Source organism: Leopardus geoffroyi, chromosome B2 (assembly GCF_018350155.1).
Source record: "Leopardus geoffroyi isolate Oge1 chromosome B2, O.geoffroyi_Oge1_pat1.0, whole genome shotgun sequence".
NCBI classification, from domain to species: domain Eukaryota; kingdom Metazoa; phylum Chordata; class Mammalia; order Carnivora; family Felidae; genus Leopardus; species Leopardus geoffroyi.
This window is the reverse complement of record NC_059332.1, coordinates 132,298,342-132,319,819: the sequence shown is the minus strand read 5'-3', so window position 1 is coordinate 132,319,819 and position 21,478 is coordinate 132,298,342. Positions and strand designations below refer to the sequence as shown.

General features: G+C 40.2%; 1 protein-coding gene and 1 long non-coding RNA gene across 3 annotated transcripts in view; one reads left to right on the top strand and one right to left on the bottom strand.

Annotated features, from left to right (window-relative positions):
- Positions 1-3,690, bottom strand: part of RAB32 (RAB32, member RAS oncogene family) — a 20,508-nt gene extending 16,818 nt beyond the window's left edge. The window contains exon 1 of the mRNA XM_045499946.1: positions 3,091-3,690. Within this exon, the coding sequence (XP_045355902.1) occupies positions 3,091-3,340 (250 nt within the window). The 5' untranslated portion in view covers positions 3,341-3,690. The remainder of the gene's footprint in view (positions 1-3,090) is intronic.
- LOC123609133 lies at positions 3,624-21,478 on the top strand. Of its 2 annotated transcripts, none has more exons than XR_006717624.1 (5): positions 3,624-3,728; positions 5,199-5,302; positions 5,446-5,550; positions 5,771-5,893; positions 20,530-21,478. It is a non-coding gene; the product is annotated as an uncharacterized LOC123609133 (long non-coding RNA). The 2 variants fall into 2 exon arrangements; XR_006717623.1 differs by lacking the exon at positions 3,624-3,728 and adding an exon at positions 3,841-4,317.

Genomic DNA, 21,478 nt, shown 5'->3' with positions numbered 1-21,478 from the left:
ATTTTCAGGCTCTGCTGAAAACTCTAAGAAGGCAGAGATAAAGTTTTGCCTCCCCTACAAAAGCAATCACTTCAGTGAATATAGGAAGACTAAATTACATTAGTTCTAAATGGACAAACTTGTTTTTACTTCTTTTTTTAATGTTTATTTAGTTATTTTGAGGGGGAGCAAGGGGAGGGGCAGGGAGAGGGAGAGAGAGAATCCCAAGCAGGCTCCACAGAGCCTCAGGTAGGGCCTGAACTCACAAACCATGAGATCATGACCTGAACGAAACCAAGAGTTCGATGCTTAACTGACTGAGCCACCCAAGTGCCCCAAGAGACCACTATTTAAAACATTGCTGGCCTATAATAAATGGGTTCATTTATGTAACAACAACAAAAAGAAGATCAGAGACATCTCTTGCTACCTCTTAATTTAGTAGTATTTATTAAACTTTTTGAAAAGCTTACTGAAGACTTCAGTGTCTTAGTATATATTTCAGTCCTGTGTGAAGAGCCATCTTCAAACAGGTATGGGGTAAGAGACGGTTGCCCAACACAAAAATTATATTGAGGTGCATCGGTATTTTGTAGCTACATTCATTTGATGCAATAAAAAAGCATTTGGAAGGCGTGTACCCAAGAATCACTGTGGTTCCTAATCTGAAGAGTTTAGCTTAAACTGCCTGGCCACATTTATGGAAAACATTTGGCCAACTCCTCCCTGTTTCCCCTGCCAAAGTTTCCAAGTATAGAGACCCAACAAAATTCCTTGACCATCTTTCTCATCTCTAATGCAACAGTAAAAAACTAGTCACAGGGCCACACCTTAAGTTAGTCATATCAACTGGCCAGCTCTACCTACTGTTTTGCAATCAAGGAGTATTTCTAAACTTCCACAATTAAAGATCATTCAATGTTGTAACTACATAAGGCAAATATGTTTAGCCATGGGGAACTTTTTGGAGTGGCCTTCAGTTTGCTTCATTACATCATGACCACTTAACTCAAATGGTATGAGCTAGGATTCACTAAGAGGTCAAATATTCAAAGCAAACATAGCTAATGATGTAGCTCCCTAAGCCCCAAGTGAAAGCCAAATTATTTCTGTGTTAACTTCCTTATATATTAAGACTCCATCTCTGGAAATCTTATTTATAAGGTGAGACTAGTAATTTTCAACTACCTCATTAATTTACCCCTAATCTTTTTAACAGCTCATGTGTACTTGCTGAATGGTACTGAACATCCAGGAATCCCTTTTAGAGATCTTAAAACTCTGCTTTCTATCCCGGCAAAGCTCAAGCTTTGCATTTAGGGAAAAGTGCAAGCACATTCCATCTAGGCCAATGTGTACCAGAGTCTGACAAGACTGATTATGTCTCTTTCCTGGCTGCAGAGGTCTGTTAGAGCTGGACAAAAAAAATAAGAGGTGATACCCAGGGAGAAAATTACTCATGACTTTGCTCTCCCAAGCCTCCAAATACCAGCATTTTTGCTTGAAGCTTAAAAACACAAATGTGCCAATAAAATCTTTTACTTACCTGCAGTGAAATCCAATCATAATAGCTAAATATGATATTATTTAACAAGAAGAATAAGGCAAAGTCAACAACCCTCCTAGGTGAGGGGTGTAAAATCTTCACGGAAATCTGTAGCGACAATGAAGATTCCTGCAGAATGACTATCACATGGTAAGGCAACCTTTAGAATTTATGACTTTGTCAAGAAGCAATACTACTATTCATAAGTGTCTGTGAAACAGCAGGAAGTATTTCAAAAGAAGCCTGACTTCAAAAGATGACTTTTCAAACGAACTTTTGGTTTTCTGTAACCAAAAGGGAAAAAAGAAAAAAAAAAAAAGCTGAGCCCAGGGCAGATTATCCTCCTTTCTGTGAGGGACTGACATACATAAATTTATTTGCATATCTGAGGCAGAAAAGTCTGTTCTTGAATAAGTGAGTATTTAGGTTAATATACATAGGTTAATTCTTCAATACTTTTTCATATGTAATAAGCTGTTGGTGAAAAAAACACTGCCTAGCAGACAGACCTGTGTCCCCCCCACTCATTTGCCAGCTGGGTGACCATACCTTCTACAGTTGATGCATGTGTAGCGTGAAGGATGGTCTCTGGCTCTGAACATTCTCCCATCCAGATTCTCTATTGCAGACTGAGCTTCTTACCAGCAATGATTGAACAGGGTAACTTTTGCTATCACTTCCATATTTAAACTTTCCAAAAGTCACCATCTTTTTAAATGCCCACACTCCACCCACCCCACCAGACAGAGCTCAAATTTTCATAAATTAGAGCAAGGAGAATATGCACCCCCCTTCAAAGAGGGGCATTATGCTCCCAAATTGCCAACTGAAAGCAAATGCCAGGGAAACAATCTATTGTGGTGTGGAGTGGGGCAGGGCCAGGAGTGGGGTTAGGCCTTGGCTTAAGGAGGGAGGCAGGATTCAAGAGTAGCTTTCCCAAATCTTCCCCGGGGGTGCAGGGGTTGTTAAGGACTCACCTAGGAGATCACCCTACTTGAAGAATAGAATTTCACTCAGAAAGAAGGGTCTCAGATCCATGGTGGGTGATGAAAAACATTCTGAAAAGGCACCACCATGGTGGGTGATGAAAAACATTGCTAGCCTTGGTTGTGTCACTATCTAGGAGGGTCACTTGGGGGCAATCATTCAACTTCTGTGCTCCTCTGTGAAATGTTAAAGCTGGTTGAGAGGAGCTGGCCCCTGCCCCCCCCCCCCCCACTCTTCCTCGTGTATTATAACTTGTCATAGAGTTAAAACTCCAGGAAAAGCCCCCATGGCTGTTTCACCTCCGGTCAGGGAGGGAGGGGAAGACAGCACGTTGGAGTGAAGAGGGCCACCTTTCCATCTCTTAAAAATGAGATGCTCTCTGCAGACTTAGTAGAGGCATCTAACCCGGGTTATTTATTTACGCATTTCTCGATCTTGTCCTGCTTTTAAACCCTTCAACTACTACTGCCCCTTACCGTTGTCGTGATCCCACTGGGGTCCACCCAGCCACGTCCCTTTCCGTGTGGCTACCTGAGTTAGCCGCCGGCTCTCGACGGAGGCCGCAGCCCGCCACTTACCGGCGATGTCCCATAGCTGCAGGCGCACCAGCGTCCGGCTGTCCCAGTTGAGGACCTTGAGGGCGAAGTCCACCCCGATGGTGGCCCGGTAGTGCTGGGAGAAGAGCTGGTGGACGTAGCGTTTGATGATGCTAGTCTTGCCCACGCCGAGCTCGCCGATGACCAGCACCTTGAAGAGGTGCTCGCGGGTCTCGGGCGCGGCGGCCGCCGCCGTCCCCAGGACCGGGTCCCCGGCTGCCCCGCCCGCCATGAGCGCCCCCGGCCCCGCTCCAGCCGGCCGGCTGCCCCCCGCGAGCTCGGGCTCCGCGCTGGGGTCGCCGCCTTGCCGCGTCTTCCCCGCGCGCCCGTGGAGCCCCCGTCGGCCGTCGCAACGTCCCGAAGCCCGCCGCCCTGCGCCCGCGCCACCGCCCGACGGGTCACAGGACCCGGAACCTGCCGCGGCGGCAGCCGAGCGGGGCGGGGAAAGGGCCGGGGACTGGCCGGCGGGGGAGGACCCGGAGGGGAGGCCGCTTCCCTCCGCCGCCTGCGCTCTGGGCGGGCGGCCGGGCGGGAGCCGGGAACTTCCTTTCCCGGGGCGTCCCCTCCTCGCAGGGGCGCGCGGAGCCCGGCCGCCCCCTGCTGGCCCTGGGCGGTTCGAGGTGGGCCTGAAAAAGTGCGGAGGCCACGGAGCCGGCTCGCGAACGCCTGGGTCGGGGCGCGCAGGCGCGGGGGTAGTGGTCCGGGGGCGCGGCTCTGGCCGGGGGTTAAACCTCCTTCCAGCCTCTGCCCCGAGAGGGTTTAACACCTGGAGTTCCCGCCTGCGATTTCTCTCTTGCGGCCCTTTGGGAAAGGGAATGGCAGATTGACTCTGAACTTGGCAAAGGACTTATAACGCTTTAGTATTTAAATGAAGGAGCGGGTCTGAAGAAGAAGACCGAGGATCTGTAAAACAATCCTATTTAAGCCTTCAGCTACCAGAGGCTGTGACATAAACCCCAGGAATCGATTGAGAAGTAATAGGTAGTTTTGAGAGCTTTTATTTAAAGAACAAAGATAGGAAGCTTTGCCTTGCTGTGTTTATAAAAGCGAGGGAAGCCCCCCACCCGTAATATTTAGAAACACCTGGAGCCGACAATGCTCTGGCAGCGTCCTTAAATAAACTAAAGAAGCTGTTCACTCTGCTATAATCTGACAATCTTTGAAAAATGTTTTTCAGAGGTGGAGGCGTCTTAAAATTTAGACATCAAGGTGGGAGTAAAACCTTTACTAAAATAGCTATTGAAAAAAGCATGGATATGTCTTTAAACAAGTTTTATGGCCTGCCAGCATATGGCTTGTATGTTCACCCAACTAGAGAGTCCTTTCAATATGTCTCCAGCTTGAGGAAAGAGGAAATCCTCTATTTATTGCCATAAGTGCAGCATATTGTTCCATACATACATATCACCATAGATTTTTACAGGTTCCTCCTTCTCTAACTCTTAGGTTCCCACTGACATTAGAAATAGAATTATGGTGCTAAAACTCATAGGCGGCAAATGGCTTAAAGTTAAAAATGGTCACAGCTAAAAGCAGGAAAATGGCTCGAATCCAGTGCTTCTCAAACTTGAGTGTTAAGAGTTTGTTAAGACAAATGACTATGCCTACCCCCAGAGGGGTTCTGGTCCCCCAGAACAGGGGTGCAGTCAGCTAATTTGCATTCAAACAATTCCCGGGTGATGCTGACGCCTTAAGTGTAGGAGCACAGTGGTTTAGATCGGTGCATGCCTCTCAAACTTAAAAGTGCATATGAATCATCTAGGATCTTACGAAAGCAGATTCTGATTGAGTACATGTGGGGTGGGGGCCGAGATTCAGAATTTCAAATAAGTTCCCAGGTGATGTGAATGGTTTGAGTGGACCACACTTTGGTTAGCAGGATTTAGATGGGAATTGCTCTGCATTCCTGAAGTTATAGACTACATGTAATCCCCGACATTTGTATGTTGAAATCCTAACCCCCAAAATAATGGTGTTAGGTCCACCTTCGGTGGACCGAAGGTGATTTGGTCATGCAGGTAGAGCTCTCATGAATGAGATCGGTGCCCTTATGAAAGGGGCTTCAGAAAGCTCTCTCCCCTTCCACCCAGTGAGGACACAGAAAGAAAACACAGGCCTGTAACCCAGGAAGTGGATTTCACCGGAAACTGAATCTGCTGACACCTTGAACTTGGACTTCTCAGATTCCAGAACTGTGAGAAATGTTTGTTGTTTAAGCCACTCACTCTAAGTTAATGTTGTAGTAATTATGATAGTAATTTGTTGTATCAGCCCAGACTAAGACATCTAGGGAGCTGGCTAGTGAGCTTACTCAGACATTCTGGCTTAATCTTTCAGAAGGAGAGTCCAGGAAGCTATATTTAAAAACAAACAAACAAAAAAAATGAGATGACCGTGGCATGCTCTTGACTTGTGGAACTACTGACTTAAAAATAATACCAGGTAATGTAAATAAGTGCCGAATAACATCCGCTCATGCAACCCCAAACTGGAAAAGGCTGAGAGTTGGGTTGGGCAAATGGAGAAGTCTTCAGAATCCCGGGCTGGTATTTCAGTGTGGAAGCAAGTGTTTTTCATCTATCAAATGAAAAGAAAATAATACAAGTAATCTGAGACTTGTGACTGAATAAATGACTCTTTAACATTTCCATTTGCTACACAGAGGAATGGCCTGCTTGGAAAATGCCCCAGTGATGCTTTCACACATTCACCGTACCTTTCATCCTTACTACGCTCTTTATCTGGAATATGTTCCAAACCATTACCTCATCCAAGACTCTCCCAGGTAAACTCCTCCTCATCATTCAAATGCTGGATCAGCAGATTACCTGCTCTTTTCACTCCAAATTTCCCTGGCAGATTTACACATTCGTTTATTTAGAAATGCTTTTTATATAGAAAGCTTATGAGCGTGCCAAGAAATGTTCTAGATACTCCAAGTACAGCAGTGAGTAGAATGGACAAGATTCTTACTCTCAAGGACTTTATATTGTAGTGGAAGCTAGGTAGAATATTAAAAAGCAATCAAATGAGATAATTTCAGATAGATGCAGATTTTACAAAGAAAACTAGAGAAAAATGCCATGTAGTGAGTGATCATTGAATGAAGAATAAAAGCTACACTAATCAGCAGGACTGTTCTAAAGGAAATATTGAAAGTAGATATCAAGTGTCATTTGTTTCCCCCACACAAATAACCAACTGATGCAGAAATATTCACCTCCTTGGTCTTAATTCAAGTGCTCCTATGAGAATGGGTCTGTTCTGGGTTCCCGGGTGGCTCAGTGGGTTAAGCATCTGACTCTTGGTTTGGGTTCAGCTCATGATTTCACAGTTCATGAGTTCTAGCTGACAGCACAGAGCCTGCTTGGGATCCTCTCTCTCCCTCTCACTCTCTGCCCTTCCTCTGCCCTGTCTCTCTCAAAATAAATAAATAAACATTAAAAAGAAAAGAAAGAAAAGGTCTGTTTTCACTCTCTCCTTCTATCAGGCTATGTGTCTATACTTGGACCCATTCTTACGTGTGTTAACTATTATAGCTTTATTATAAATCTTTTCAGGCAAGTCAAATCCTCTCATTTTGTAATTCTTTTTCGAGTTTGCTATAGCCATTCTTGTTCCTTTACATTTCCAGATAAATCTTAGCATTGACATCTCAGTTTTCACAAACACACCTGCTGAGACTTTTATTGGAATTACATTGAATTCATAGATTAATTTGAGAAGAATTGAAAATACTCAGTCTTCAAAAATATTGATGTGGTATATCTAGCATTAATGTATGTCTTAATATCTTACAATAATATGTCAAGTTCTTGAATTGTTTATAGTTGGTTTATAACAATGAAAATAAAACATTTGTGGAGAATGAATTTACTTCAATGACTATGATAATTCTAAAAATTAACTTACAGGGGCGCCTGGGTGGCGCAGTCGGTTAAGTGTCCGACTTCAGCCAGGTCACGATCTCGCGGTCCGTGAGTTCGAGCCCCGCGTCGGGCTCTGGGCTGATGGCTCAGAGCCTGGAGCCTGTTTCCGATTCTGTGTCTCCCTCTCTCTCTGCCCCTCCCCCGTTCATGCTCTGTCTCTCTCTGTCCCAAAAATAAATAAACGTTGAAAAAAAAAATTAAAAAAAAAAAAATAAATAAATAAAAATTAACTTACAGAGTTGGTTGGCATTTTTTTAATGTACAGAAACATATTGTTTTTTTTTTCTGACTTTCCAACTCTTATATATTTTATTCCTTTTTCATATTTCAATTCACAGGCTAGGGCTTCCAATATGATTTTGAATAAAAATGGAGATAGTAGGCAACCCAGTTTTTGAGAGAAAGTTTTCAGCATATCCCCACTAATTTAGTTTAATGGGCTTTTTGTTTTATAATAGTATTAGATTTACAAAAAAGTTCAAAGATAGTACAGAGAGTTCCTATATACCTCATATCTGGTTTCCCTTGTTGCAAATATCTTATATTAGTTATGGTACGCTTGTCACAATTAATGAACCAACATTTATACAATTAATAAAGTCCCTGCTTTATTCAGATGTCCTACTTTTGACCTAATGCCCTTTTTCTGTTCTGGGATCCCAGCCAGGGTACCACATTGCACTTAGCCTTCTTCAGCTTTGACAGTTTCTCAGACTTTCCATGTTTCTAATGGCCTCGATTGACAATTTTGAGGAGTCCTCGCTAGGTATTTTCTAGACTGTGCCTCAGTTGGGCTTCTCTGACATGTTCCTCATGATAGCAGTTATGGGTCTGGGGAGGAAGACCACAGAGAAGTGCCACCCTCATGTCATGTCAAGGGTATATACAATCAACATGTCAACGCTGTTGATGTTGACCTAGACCACTTGGCTGAGGTAACATGTCAAATTTCTCCACTCTAAAGCTGTTTGTTCCCCACCCCCTCCCTTTCCATAGTGTTCTTTTTGGAATGAAATCACTGTGAACAGCCAGCACTTAGGGAGTGGGGAGTTCCGTGCCACAGCCTTTAGGGTACAATCGCTACATAAATCCTTTGGAATTCTTCCACATGGTAGATTTGTCTCTTCTCTCTCATTTATTTATTCAGTCATTTTTTTTTTTAACGTTTATTTATTTTTGAGACGGAGACAGAGTGCAAGTGGGAGAGGAGCATAGAGAGAGGGAGACAGAATCGGAAACAGGTTCTGGGCTCTGAGCTGTCAGCACAAAGCCCAATGCTGGGCTCGAACCCATGAACCATGAGATCATGACCTGAGCCGAAGTCAGATGCTCAACCGACTGAGCCGCCCAGGTGCCCTTATTCAATTATTTCTTTATGTCAGTTTATCTGGGTTGGTATTAGGATAATTCTGAATTTATAGGAAGGGATAGGAAGTGTTCCTTCTGCTGCTATTTTCTGTAGAAGATTGTGAAGACCTTGCATTATTTTTTCTTTAAACATTTAGTGGAATTCACCAGTGAAATTACATAGGTCTGGTGCTCTATTTTTTGGAAGTTTATGAACTATTGATTCAATTTCTTTAATAGATAGGCAGATATTCAGGTTATCCAATTATCCCTGTGAGGGTTGGTATAAGGAAATGGTCCATTTCATTTAAGCTATCAAATTTGTAGCCATAAAGTTGTTTATAATATTCTTTTCTTATTCTTTTCACGGGCTCTGTAGTGATAGTGATGACTCCTTTTTCATTTTGCATATTAGCCATTTGTCTACTTTTTCCTTGGTTGATGAGGCTCTATGTATGGATTTTGTTGTTTGTTCGTTTTAAGAAAACAACTTGGTTTTATTAACTTTTCTCCTTTGATTTCATTGTTTTCCGCTATAATTTTTATTTTTAAGTTTTTTTTTTATTTACCTTAGGCTTCATTTACTTTACCTAGCTTGCTGAGGTAGAAGATTAGGTTTTATTTTTTTTTTATTATTATTTTTTTATTTTTTTAATATATGAAATTTATTGTCAAATTGGTTTCCATACAACACCCAGTGCTCATCCCAAAAGGTGCCCTCCTCAATACCCATCACCCACCCTCCCCTCCCTCCCACCCCCCCATCAACCCTCAGTTTGTTCTCAGTCTTTAAGAGTCTCTTATGCTTTGGCTCTCTCCCGCTCTAACCTCTTTTTTTTTTTTTTTTTCCCTTGCCCTCTCCCATGGATTTCTGTTAAGTTTCTCAGGACCCACATCAGAGTGAAAACATATGGTATCTGTCTTTCTCTGTATGACTTATTTCACTTAGCATAACACTCTCCAGTTCCATCCACGTTGCTACAAAGGGCCATATTTCATTCTTTCTCATTGCCATGTAGTATTCCCTTGTGTATATAAACCACAATTTCTTTATCCATTCATCAGTTGATGGACATTTAGGCTCTTTCCATAGTTTGGCTATTGTTGAGAGTGCTGCTATAAACATTGGGGTACAAGTGCCCCTATGCATCAGTACTCCTATATCCCTTGGGTAAATTCCTAGCAGTGCTACTGCTGGGTCATAGGGTAGGTCTATTTTTAATTTTCTGAGGAACCTCCACACTGCTTTCCAGAGCGGCTGCACCAATTTGCATTCCCACCAACAGTGCAAGAGGGTTCCCGTTTCTCCACATCCTCTCCAGCATCTATAGTCTCCTGATTTGTTCATTTTGGCCACTCTGACTGGTGTGAGGTGACATCTGAGTGTGGTTTTGATTTGTATTTCCCTGATGAGGAGCGACATTGAGCATCTTTTCATGTACCTGTTGGCCATCTGGATGTCTTCTCTAGAGAAGTGTCTATTCATGTTTTCTGCCCATTTCTTCACTGGATTATTTGTTTTTTGGGTGTGGAGTTTGGTGACCTCTTTATAGATTTTGGATGCTAGCCCTTTGTCCGATATGTCATTTGCAAATATCTTTTCCTATTCTATTGGTTGCCTTTTAGTTTTGTTGATTGTTTCCTTTGCTGTGCAGAAGCTTTTTAAGATTAGGTTTTAGAACTTTCTTCTTTTCAAACATGAATTTAGTGCTATACATTTACTTCTAAGCCCACCTTTCATTGCATTCCATAGTTTGATAAACTGGAGTTTCTTTAATTTAGTTTGAAGTAAATTTTAAGTTTATCTTGATACTCCTTTGACCCATGTATTATTAGGAATTATGTTAATTTCCAAATATTTTGGGATTTCCCAGATATCTTTATGTTACTGGTTTCTAGTTTAATCCTACTGTAGTCCAAGGACGTAACTGAGTGATTTCTATTCAGTACGGCAGCCACTGGCCACATGTAGCAACTTAAATTTCAATCAATTAATGTTAAAGTTTGAAAGTATTCCCTCAGTCACTAGCTACACTTCCAGGGCTCAACAGCCACGTGTGTTTAATGGCTATGGTAACGGTTTGACGTAGATAAAGATCATTTCTATCACTGCAGAAATTCCCCCACTTTTACAGAGATAAAGTTAACATATAACATTGTGGCATCTGAGCCTCCAGTTAAAACAAAAATAGGCAAAAAAAAAAAAATACCCATATAACATTGTGTAGGTTTAAGATATATGGCGTGCTGAGCTGATAAACTTATATATTGAAAAAGGATTACTTCTGTAGCATTAGGAGACATCTCCATCACTTCACATAATTACCATTTCTTTTTCTGTGGTGAGAACATTTAGGATTTACTCTCTTAGCAACTTGCAAGTATATAATACAGAATTGTTAATGATAGTCATCATGCTGTACATTAGATCCCCAGGACTTATTCTTCTTATAGCTGGGAGTTTATACCTTTTGAGTTTATACCTTTATACTCCCTCATAACTACTATTCTACTCTGTTTCTAGGAGTTTGGCTTTTTTTTAGAATTCACATATAAACGATACCAAGCAGTATTTGTCTCTTCCTGCCTGACTTATTTCACTTAACATAATGCCCCCGAGATCCAACCATATTGTCGCAAATGGCAAGATTTCCTTCTTTCTCATGGCTGAATGTGTGCGTGTGTGTGTGTGTGTGTGTGTGTGTGTGTGTGACATTATCTTTATCCAATCATCCATTGATGGACACTTAGATTATGTCCACATTTTGGCTATTCTGAATAATACTACAATAAATGTAGGTATTTCTTTTCATTTCCTTTAGAAATATTCCCTGAAACGGAATTGCTAGATCATATGGTAGTTCTATTTCAGACAATACCATTATAGAACATGACAAAAGAGGATATCTTTATGATTTCAGGATAAGTTAGGATTTTTTAAACAATAACAAAACTGACAGTTATAAAGGAAATTATGCTAAGTTAAACTACATAACATTTAAATTTTTCTCTTAAATAAGCCAGTAAGAGAGTAAAACGTAAGTTAACAGAGTAGGGAAATATATTTACTACACAATAAAAACAAAAAAACTCAAATTTGAAATATGTAAATAATTTATAAAACTCATTAAGAACATATATATGACAAAATAGAAGAATGGGAGAACAAGACTTGTAAAGATACTTCATAAAAACAGGCTCCAAATAGGGGTTCCTGGGTGGCTCGATTGGGTGAGTTTCTCACTCTTGATTTCTGCTCAGGTCATGATCTCACAGTTTGTGAAATTGAGCCCAGCGTCTGGCTCTGTGCTGATAGCGAGGGGCCTGCTTGGGATTCTTGCTCTCCCTCTCTCTGCCTCTCTCCTTCCCCTGCCCCTTCATGTGCTGCTCATGCTTTCTTTCTCTTTCAAAATAAATAAACAGAAACAAAGAGGATCCAAATAGCCAACAAACATATGCAAATGTGATCAGTCTCATCAGTCAGCAGGGAAGTGATCATTTAGACCACAAATCAATCTTTTCACACTTCATAGATTGGCTAAAATTAAAAAGTGTCGGGGCACCTGGGTGGCTCAGTCAATTAAGCATCCAACTTCAGCTCAGGTCATGATCTCATGGTTCATGGGTTCAAGCCCCACATCAGGCTCTTTGCTGACAGCTTGGAGTCTGAAGCCTGCTTCCGATTCTGTGTCTTCCTCTCTCTGCTCCTCCCCTGCTTGTTCTCTCTCTCTCTCTCTCTCTCTCTCTCTCTCTCTCTCTCAAAAATAAATAAACATTAAAAAAAAAGCGCTGACAGTACCAATTGTTGGCAAAACTATAGAGGCCCCAGAGCTCACATGTATTGCAGTTGGGAGTGAAAACTTGTACAACTATATGGAGAAATTTTTTCCGTGTTTTTTTTTTTAAGTCCATTTATTTATTTTTGAGAGAGAGAGAGAAAGCAAGCAGGGCAGGGCAGAGAGAGAGAAAGAGAAAGAGAGAGAGAAAGAGAAAGAAAAAGAGAAAGAGAAAGAGAAAGAAAGAGAAAGAGAGAGGGGATCCGCAGCAAACTCCACCTTGTGAGTGCACAGTGCAATTCAGGGCTCAAACTCAGGGACCAGGAGATCATGACCTAAGCCCAAATCAAGAGTCACTGAACCGACTGAGCCATCCAGGCACCCCCCATATGGAGAACTTTCATCTGCTGAAGTAAAGGTACACATTTCTACTCCTAGGTACACACTTGTGTGCACTGAAAAAACATGCAATAAGTTTTCTGATATCATCCTATGTTAAGCAACAACAGATTAGAGAAATACATCTTTGTGTAGTTATGCAATGAACGATGCAGCAGCAGTGAAAATGATCACCTATCACTCTGTCCTGCAGCATGGACTGACCTCACAGACAGGTTGAGGAAAGGAAACCAGACTCAATCTAGTTCGTGTGGTCTGGTTCCACTTCTATAAAATAGTAAGACTAAACAATAAGATTAGCATTCAGGATAGTGTTTATTATTTGGCGAAAAGAAAGGGTGGAGTATTTAGAAGGAACATTCTAGGTTTTGGCAGTGTTTGATTTTTTAAAATCTAGAATCTAAATCCTAGATGATAGTTGTGGTGGAATTGTTTAGTGATAATTCATCGAATTCTACCCTTTTCACTTGTGTAATTTTTTCTTTGTAAATCAAAACACTAATGAAAGTTTATTTTAAAAAATTAATGTGTTTTTTTAAAGAAGCTTATATACGAATGACCAAATGGGATATATGAAAAGCTTCTAAATCAAGAAATAATAGCAGTGAAAAAAATACAAAATAAAATAACAAGATAATACTTCACAATCATCACATTGGTCAAAACTATTATAGTGTGACAGAGTTAAATGCTGGTAGTAATGTGAAGAAATGATCCTTCTCCTAACTGATGATGAGAATGTAAAAATCCTAGAATATTTGTAGAACATTTTGGCAATATCTGGTAAAGTTCTATGTGTACTCACTAGATGTATTAGAAGAGTTCTCTGAAGAAACAGACTCAGTAGGATGTGCATGTGTTATAGGGGCCCACGGCAGGCTGCCCCAAGATGGGCCGCTTTGGCATGAAGATGATTTTGAGTTAAGAAGCAATCAAAACCCAGGAGTTTCAGGAAAAATTCTTTGCCTTTCCCACAATAGCCTAAAAAGAATTTAGATAGAGGACCTGCTCCAAAAAGAGCACTAGCACCATAGATAACTACATTATCCTATGAACTAGGTATGGTAGACAGGGAGGGACCTAGCAAAGTCGGTTTTGTTCAAGTTCTTTCTGTCCCATTGTTTCTGAGGGACCCAGCAAACATTTGTTTAACAAGCATCTATTTTTTCATCTTCCTGTGAGTTGCATTCCTTCCCTTTGAAGTTCCAGACCCCTGCCCCACTCTCCTTCATTCAGAATGACATATATATCTCATTTTGCCTGACTGTCTTTGACGGTCTTTGGAATTTCCAGATCTTCGTGGATTCCCCATACACATAAGAGTGAACTTGATTTTCTAATGTCTCATGTCAATTTGATTCTTAGTCTGGCTAGAAGAAACCTGAAGGGGAAGGAAATGTTTGCTTTCTGACAGTGATTACATAAATATAAAGACACACATATCTCTAATCTCTAATTTGTAGATCTAAAGAGGAATTCCTTTATTTTAAAGAGATGGCTTATACAATGATTATAAACACTAGCAAGTCAGAAATATGCAGGGTAGGCTAGCAGGATAGAGACCAGGAAAGAATTAAGGGTTGCTGCTCAACTCTGAAGGCCAGCTGCTGATGGCAAGTAGGGCTTTTTCTTAAGGTTTTGCAACTGCTTGGATGAGGCTCAACTACATTATGGAGAGTAATCTGCTTTACTCAAAGTCTACTGATTTCAATGTCCATCTCATCCAAAAAATACCTTCACAGCAGCATCCGGATATCTGGGTATCATATCCTAGATGAGCTGACTCATAAAATTTACCATCACACCTATGGGGCGCCTGGTGGATCAGTCAGTTGGACATCTGACTCTTGATCTCAGGATCTTGAGTTCAAGCCCCGTGTTGGGCTCTGCACTGGGTGTGAAGCCTACCTATCTACCTAAGTACATACATACATACATAAAAAATTAACCTATCACACCTAATAACCCAACATCAGTGCTGAAAACATAAAACAAAACCCAGTCTTTTACAAATATTCACAAGGAGTCATAGGCAAAAATATTGCATCATTCAGTGTAATCGGGAAAGGCAGGAACAAGAAGAATGAGTAAATAAGCTATGATTTATTAATTTTTTGTAACATTTTTAAAGTTTATTTATTTTGAAAGAGAGAGAGGAAGTGAGAGGAGAGAGTGAATCCCAAGCAGGCTCTGCACTGACAGCAGGGCTCCAACTCAGGAACCATGAGATCATGACCTGAGCTGAAACCAAGAGTTGGGTGATCAACACACTGAGCCACTCAGGCACCCCAGCTATGATTGATTTAGATAGTGGGATAACATACAGGAGATAAAGGTAAGCGAAATACTACATGGATATGTAGAGATAGCTTAAAAATACAAGGTTGAGTGAAAAAACTAGGTTTCAAAATTATTTTTATGGATATGGAGAACAATTTGCAGTTGCCTTTGGTTTCCCTCTTACTTTGTGAGCTTCTTTTCCTTCCTCTCACCTCCCCCTTCTCCTCCCAGTGTTTCCTTTACTTCCCAAATAAGCTACTTACATTTGAAACATTATCTTTAAGTCAGCTTCTGAGGAAATCCAAACAAAGGCATGCAGTACATATAATTCAAATATGCAGTAAAAAAATACTCTATGCGTACAAAGGTACTTTATGGAAACTTCAATCCTTCAAAGGGATCTTGTGTTTTACTATAAAAGTAATGTCTCATTTCACTTTTTCTGCCTTATGTTTCTGCTTTATGTCCTCCAAGCTCTCAAAAAGACCTATAAAATCTCTAGTAAGATTGTCAAGTATATTAGGTAAACTATTAGGCTGCTGGCTGTATTATTTTCCATGAAGATATTCCTCCTAAAGCCTTTCATTGTCTTTCTCTAATTGGAACTGAAATCTTGGGTTGGCTGCACAGCTGTTGTTCTAGAACTTTCTCTTGCCATAATTCTGAATTTTTTTCTTCTAATATGTTGGAGCTCTCACTTCTTTGATCTCAAGTCTACCTCATCTTATTCTCATATTCTTTAATAACTTTCTGGAAAAAAGGTTTTGAAAGTAAATAATTTTGAGTGCTTACATGACTGAAAATACTATTACTTTACCCTCATATTTGATTTAATGTTTGAAAAGTTCCATGATTCTAGCTTAGAATCTTTACCTTCTCAATTTTAATTTCAAAAGCATTTGTTTATTGAGTTTTTGCTTTCAGTATTACCTTATTAAGACCAATTTCATTGTGGTTGACTGTTTTTCATATGTATCCTATTTATTTTGTCTGGAAGTTTTAATCCTTCTCTTTATCCATGATATTCTGAAATTTCATCAGATCTTCCTTGGTGTAGATCTGTTTGTATTCATTGGGCTCTTTTATTTTATTTTTTAAAAATTTTTTAATGTTTATTATTTATTTTTGAGAGAGACAGAGACAGAGTGCAAATGGGGGAGGGGCAGAGAGAGGGAGCACAGAATCTAATGCAGATTCCAGGCTCTCAGCTGTCAGAGCAGAGCCTGACGCAGAGCTTGAACTCACAAACCGTGAGATCATGACCTGAGCCCAAGTCCCACGCTTAACCGAATGAGCCAGCCAGACGTCCCCATTGGGCTCTTTGAATATAGAAATTTATGTCATTCAATCCTGGGAATTTTTCATGTATTGTTTCTTTCCTATGTTCTCCCCTAAAATGTTTTTGGTTCTCTCTTTGTGAAATATCTATTATCTGGCTGTTTAAACTCTTGGATTGAGTCATGTTTGTTTGTTTTGACTTTTATATTTTTGTCTTATATTATTTTAGTTATTACTGCAATAATGCTGTGTAATAAAATTCTCTAGAGCTCAGTGTCACAAAAAAGCATTTATTTGTTTGTTTGTTTGTTTATTGCTCACTGGTCTCTAGTTGACTGGGGCTCTGCAAGGTTTGGCTAGAGTCACTTGGGCTTGGCAGATCAGGGTTATTTGCCATGTGTATTTCTCATCTTCCTTGGACCAGTGGCTTCTCAACAGGCAGATGTTCAAGAAGCCAAATAGAAACTCATGTGCCACTTAAGACTTTCGTTTAGAAACAGCACACTGTCACTTCTATGTACATCTTTCGGCCTTGTGGTTCTAACTCAACATCAATAGAGTGGGAGAATATCCTCTACTCTGTGGGGGAAAGGAGGAGATATTTTCTGAAAAATAATCCAACTTCTCACACTTATATTTCATTTTTTAGTGAGGTTATTCTTTCTCAATGATTTCCTATTGATTTTTTTGCAATTATATATGTTACCTCCAAGAATTCTTCTGGTTCTTTATTCTTTTTTTCTAATAGCACCATTTTATTTTAAACAAAAAAATATTTTCTCATACCTGCCTCAAAAATTGATCTTTTTTTTTCTCTATTTTTCTCCCAAATTTTTTCTAAATTTTCTACATTTCTCTTGGAGTGTTTTTAATCTTTATTATGTCTCTGTCTTACATATTGGAGGCTATATTTCAATGTCTCCTGATATTTCATTGATTCAAGAGTGAGACACCATCATTAGTGGAATTCATTGAGCACGAATAGGGATTATTGACTGGTGAGTTTCACCATTGGATGATTGGATGGGAGACCCAGCTACTACTTTGTTGACCCTCTCCAATTCAGTGTCTGCAGTGCTTTTCTCTTTGGTTGCTCACATTTTCCAGAAAATAATTTCTCAGTCTCCTTTCTGAGAGCTATAAGCCTCATTGCTAGTTAGAGAGCACAGAAGTCTCCATGTTCAGCCTGCAGATGTTCACCCACCCACCTCGTCACTTTGCCCTTCATTACACCATGCTTGGTATCCCCTTCCATGTAATTCCTCCTGATAGCAAACCCTATGTATTCTATAGGCATGTGAATGGCAACATGTTGTACAGACTTGCAGAGAGGATCTCATCAAGTAACTGAACTTTGAAGTGATATTAAACTAACTTTAAACTGCTCAGAGTTTACCTCATTGCCCTCAAAAGAATCTTTACCTGCAGGTTCCTAAGTCTTTCCAGGTCTACCTTCTACATTGCATAGTTTCTTATAAGCATCTCTCTTACAAGTGCCTAGATTTCTGCATTCTCAGCTCTGTTATGTCAATTACCACTTCTGGTATGCTTTCCATTTTCAAAATATTTGTAGCCATTTCTCATTTCCTCTTGTCTCCTTTTTCAGTCTATTTGATTTGGGTTTTTTTAACTTTTTTTTTTTTTAATGTTTGTTTACCTTTGAGACAGGGAGACAGAGTGTGAGCAGGAGAGGGGCAGAGAGATAGACGGAGATGCAGAATCCAAAGCAGGCTCTAGACTCTGAGCTGTCATCACAGAGCCTGACACAGGGCTCAAACTAAAGAACCATGAGATCATGACCTGAGCCAAAGTCACATGCTTAACTGACTGAGCCACCCAGGCACCACTTAGCTTTTAAATTCATCTGTTATCATCTTACTGGACTTTTAGGAGCAAATGGAGGTAAATACAAGCACTCAATATGCCATGTTTAACCAGAATTCAAACTAAATTGTGTCTCAACCCTGTTTAAAAATCATGAGTGTTTCTGGGGCGCCTGTCGCTCAGTCGGTTGAGTGTCCAACTTCAGCTCAGGTCATGATCTCGCGGTTTGTGAGTTCAATCCCCAAGTCGGGCTGTGTGCTGACAGCTCGGAGCCTGGAGCCTGCTTCGGATTCTGTGTCTCGCTCTCTCTCTGCCCCTCTCCTGCTCACGCTCTGTCTCCCTCTGTCTCAAAAATAAAACATTTAGGGGCGCCTGGGTGGCGCAGTCGGTTAAGCGTCTGACTTCAGCCAGGTCACGATCTCACGGTCCGTGAGTTCGAGCCCCGCGTCAGGCTCTGGGCTGATGGCTCAGAGCCTGGAGCCTGTTTCTGATTCTGTGTCTCCCTCTCTCTCTGCCCCTCCCCCGTTCATGCTCTGTCTCTCTCTGTCCCAAAAATAAATAAACGTTGAAAAAAAAATTAAAAAAAATAAATAAATAAAACATTTAAAAAAATCATGAGTGTTTCCACACGAAGTTCAGTTTGTAAGATGACATTTGTTGCTTCTCAACATCTCGACCTCCACTCATACTGTCTGTCTCTTTTAGTCATTGCTGAAATCCATCCTTTTTTCCTAAGATGCCATGTTCTCTTTTCTCTTGGGGTACTTACTCTGAATTCCCCTTCCCCTTCGTCTCCCTTCCTTTGTCTAGTTCCTAACAGCCTTCAGCTTTCAACTTAAACCACACTTCCTCTTTTCCCTTCTCCCAGTCTAGGAAGGAAGCCCCTTATTTCCTCTGCAATAGCATCCTGTGTTACCCCACTTACTTTGGCACTGCATTATAATGTACATTTAGTACTTTGTGTCTCATTCTGCATTATAAAGTCTAATCAGGGACTTGGGCTTGGTCACTCTAAGAACATCAACATTCAATATCTATGTAGCAGGTACTCATTAAAAATTTGATGAATGAATATCGATTGAGCACTAGACTCTAATCAAAGATCTGAGCTCACATCCTAGTTTCTTCCATTGACTAACTCTGTGATCTTTGAATAGATAAAGAGCATATCTAGCACGGTTAGGTCAATTTCTGCCTCTGCCGTTTCTTATGTGACCTCAGGAGATCATCAACTCTCCAATCTCCGTTTTTGCAGCTCTAAATGGAGCTCAAATATATGCCCTGCTGTCCGCACAAAGTGATATATAGATAATATTCATAAATATGCAGTTCATTTTATCAATGCATAAAATATGCTAAAAATCAATCATGCTTTAAGTGGCTATTGAGTAGCTCGTACTGTGGTCCCTGGCAAGTCCTTTGCTATGCATGTCGACGTGGATTTTCTGTGTGTCTTTCTGAGTAAATTATCAGCCTCTCATTTTTCTTAAGTGTCTATAGTAACATGATATGATTGAGATCCAAAGCACAAAGTGCCCCATTATCAATATAATCTTAAGTAATCATAAATGTATTAATTTTTAAAGTATCAGACAATTAAATGTCCCAATATTTTTCCATAGGTTATGTATTCCTACTTAACCATTATAATTTTAATTCCATGTTTCATTTTTATATACTTTTCAACAGTTAATGCAGAACAGCTTGGCAAAACATAAATGAAATTCTAGCCAATTTTGACAATTCTCTTCATGGCCTTCTGTTTTCACATTGTGCAGGATAATCGAATATTCATGAGATCAAAGAGCCAAATACAATGATAACATCTTAGTTTGTAGGAGATTGTATTTTGTGTGGCAGACTTAGTGTGGAGGTCCCACTATTGTGTGGGAGCAGGATATACTTTTAACTATTTCTTCACGGAGCCAATTGACACAATCTTCCAGAAAATGTACAGTAATCAATTTTATGACTAATTCCTATATTGAATTGAAAATCCTCTTTGAGTCCACCAAAGGCCATTTTTTTTAAAGAAAATGTATCTGCTTTTTTTATCTGCAGTATGATTTTCATGTCTAAACCAGTCATTGCAATGTTGGTTCGATTGCCCGGAAACTTTAAAAGGAAATAAAAAAGAGAGAAAGAACACTTAACACATACCTCTTTTCTCAGAACCATTTAAGAACATCATTTGTGAAGATATATTTACAAATCTTAATGTTTCAAACAAAACCCAAATGTCTTCATGGGAATGTCTTCATGGTTTGATGGAGATCTTGTTGAAGATAGGACATTTCAACATAGATTATGTCATATTTCTAAACTGTTGAATGTATCTGTTTTGAATATATTTTGAAATGTTCAGTTGGTGCCCCTCAAAGAATAGTAACTTCTTGTCTAGTTCATGTATGTAACACTCTGAGGAAATTGTGTGCAGATACTAGTTCAGAGTCACTACAGACAATGTAAATTTACTTTATTTGAACACTTTCTCTGTAGCAAATATTATTTTGAGTCCTATACATGTGTCAACACCTTTAACTGAACATCTCCATAAGATGGGTACTTTTACTATTCGTATTTTACAGATGAAGGATTGGGCCTCAGATGTCACAGGTAAGAGGTGGTAGGTCCCAGACACAAAGCCGGACAACTGGTTCCAGACTCCATACTCTTCACTCTGCATTGCTGCCTATTCCAGAACTCAGCAGTTAGTAGCTTCCAGAGCAAGTAGACTATTCGCTATCATCCAGGTATAATAATTTGTCCATTGGAACTGTTTGGCCTCAAGAGGGCAAGCTTTGCAAATTCAATCCGGCTGAATTGACAGAAAAAGTCCTGGAATTCAAGACTAATTTGCCTAGGAGTTTCCTTGAAGCAAAAGCCATGAAGTCTCAGTCAGCAATGTGTTGTCCGATGTCTATGGTTATGGCATTTTGAGTCAGTTAGAATATCAAGAGGGTTTCAAGATTTGCTACATATTAATTAAATACATGTTAGTGGTTGAAGGATGATCTATCAACAAAACGACTTGGTCAAAATTTCCAGACTCTGGCCCTTTGAAAACAAAACCGTGAGGCCAGACCCAGCATAGTTGTCATAATTACATAGAGATACTCTGAAAAGCAAGATACTGGGTCAATCATTTCCTTTTCCCACCTCCCACCAATTCTACATTAACGTATTTATTGATTCCATCTTAGGAATTGTTCGGGTTAAATATGAAATGTCAATGCAACCAATACTGTTTTTACTTTCATTAGTGTGGTGGTCAAGTAAGTCTAAGTTAAACTTCATTAACAAAAACCCTCAAGCTGCCGTGTCTTAACCTAGAACACGTTTATTTTTTGCTCATGTGGAATCCTATGTGGATCTGGGCGAGGCTCTAGGCAGCTGCCCACCACATGATGATTGGGATCCATGCTGCTTCCATGTGGTGGTGTCATCGCCACATAAACTTCTGCATCTGAAATCGCTACACCAGAGCAAGAGAAGACTGAACAGTCTTGCGCCAGCTATTAAACGCTTAACCCTGAA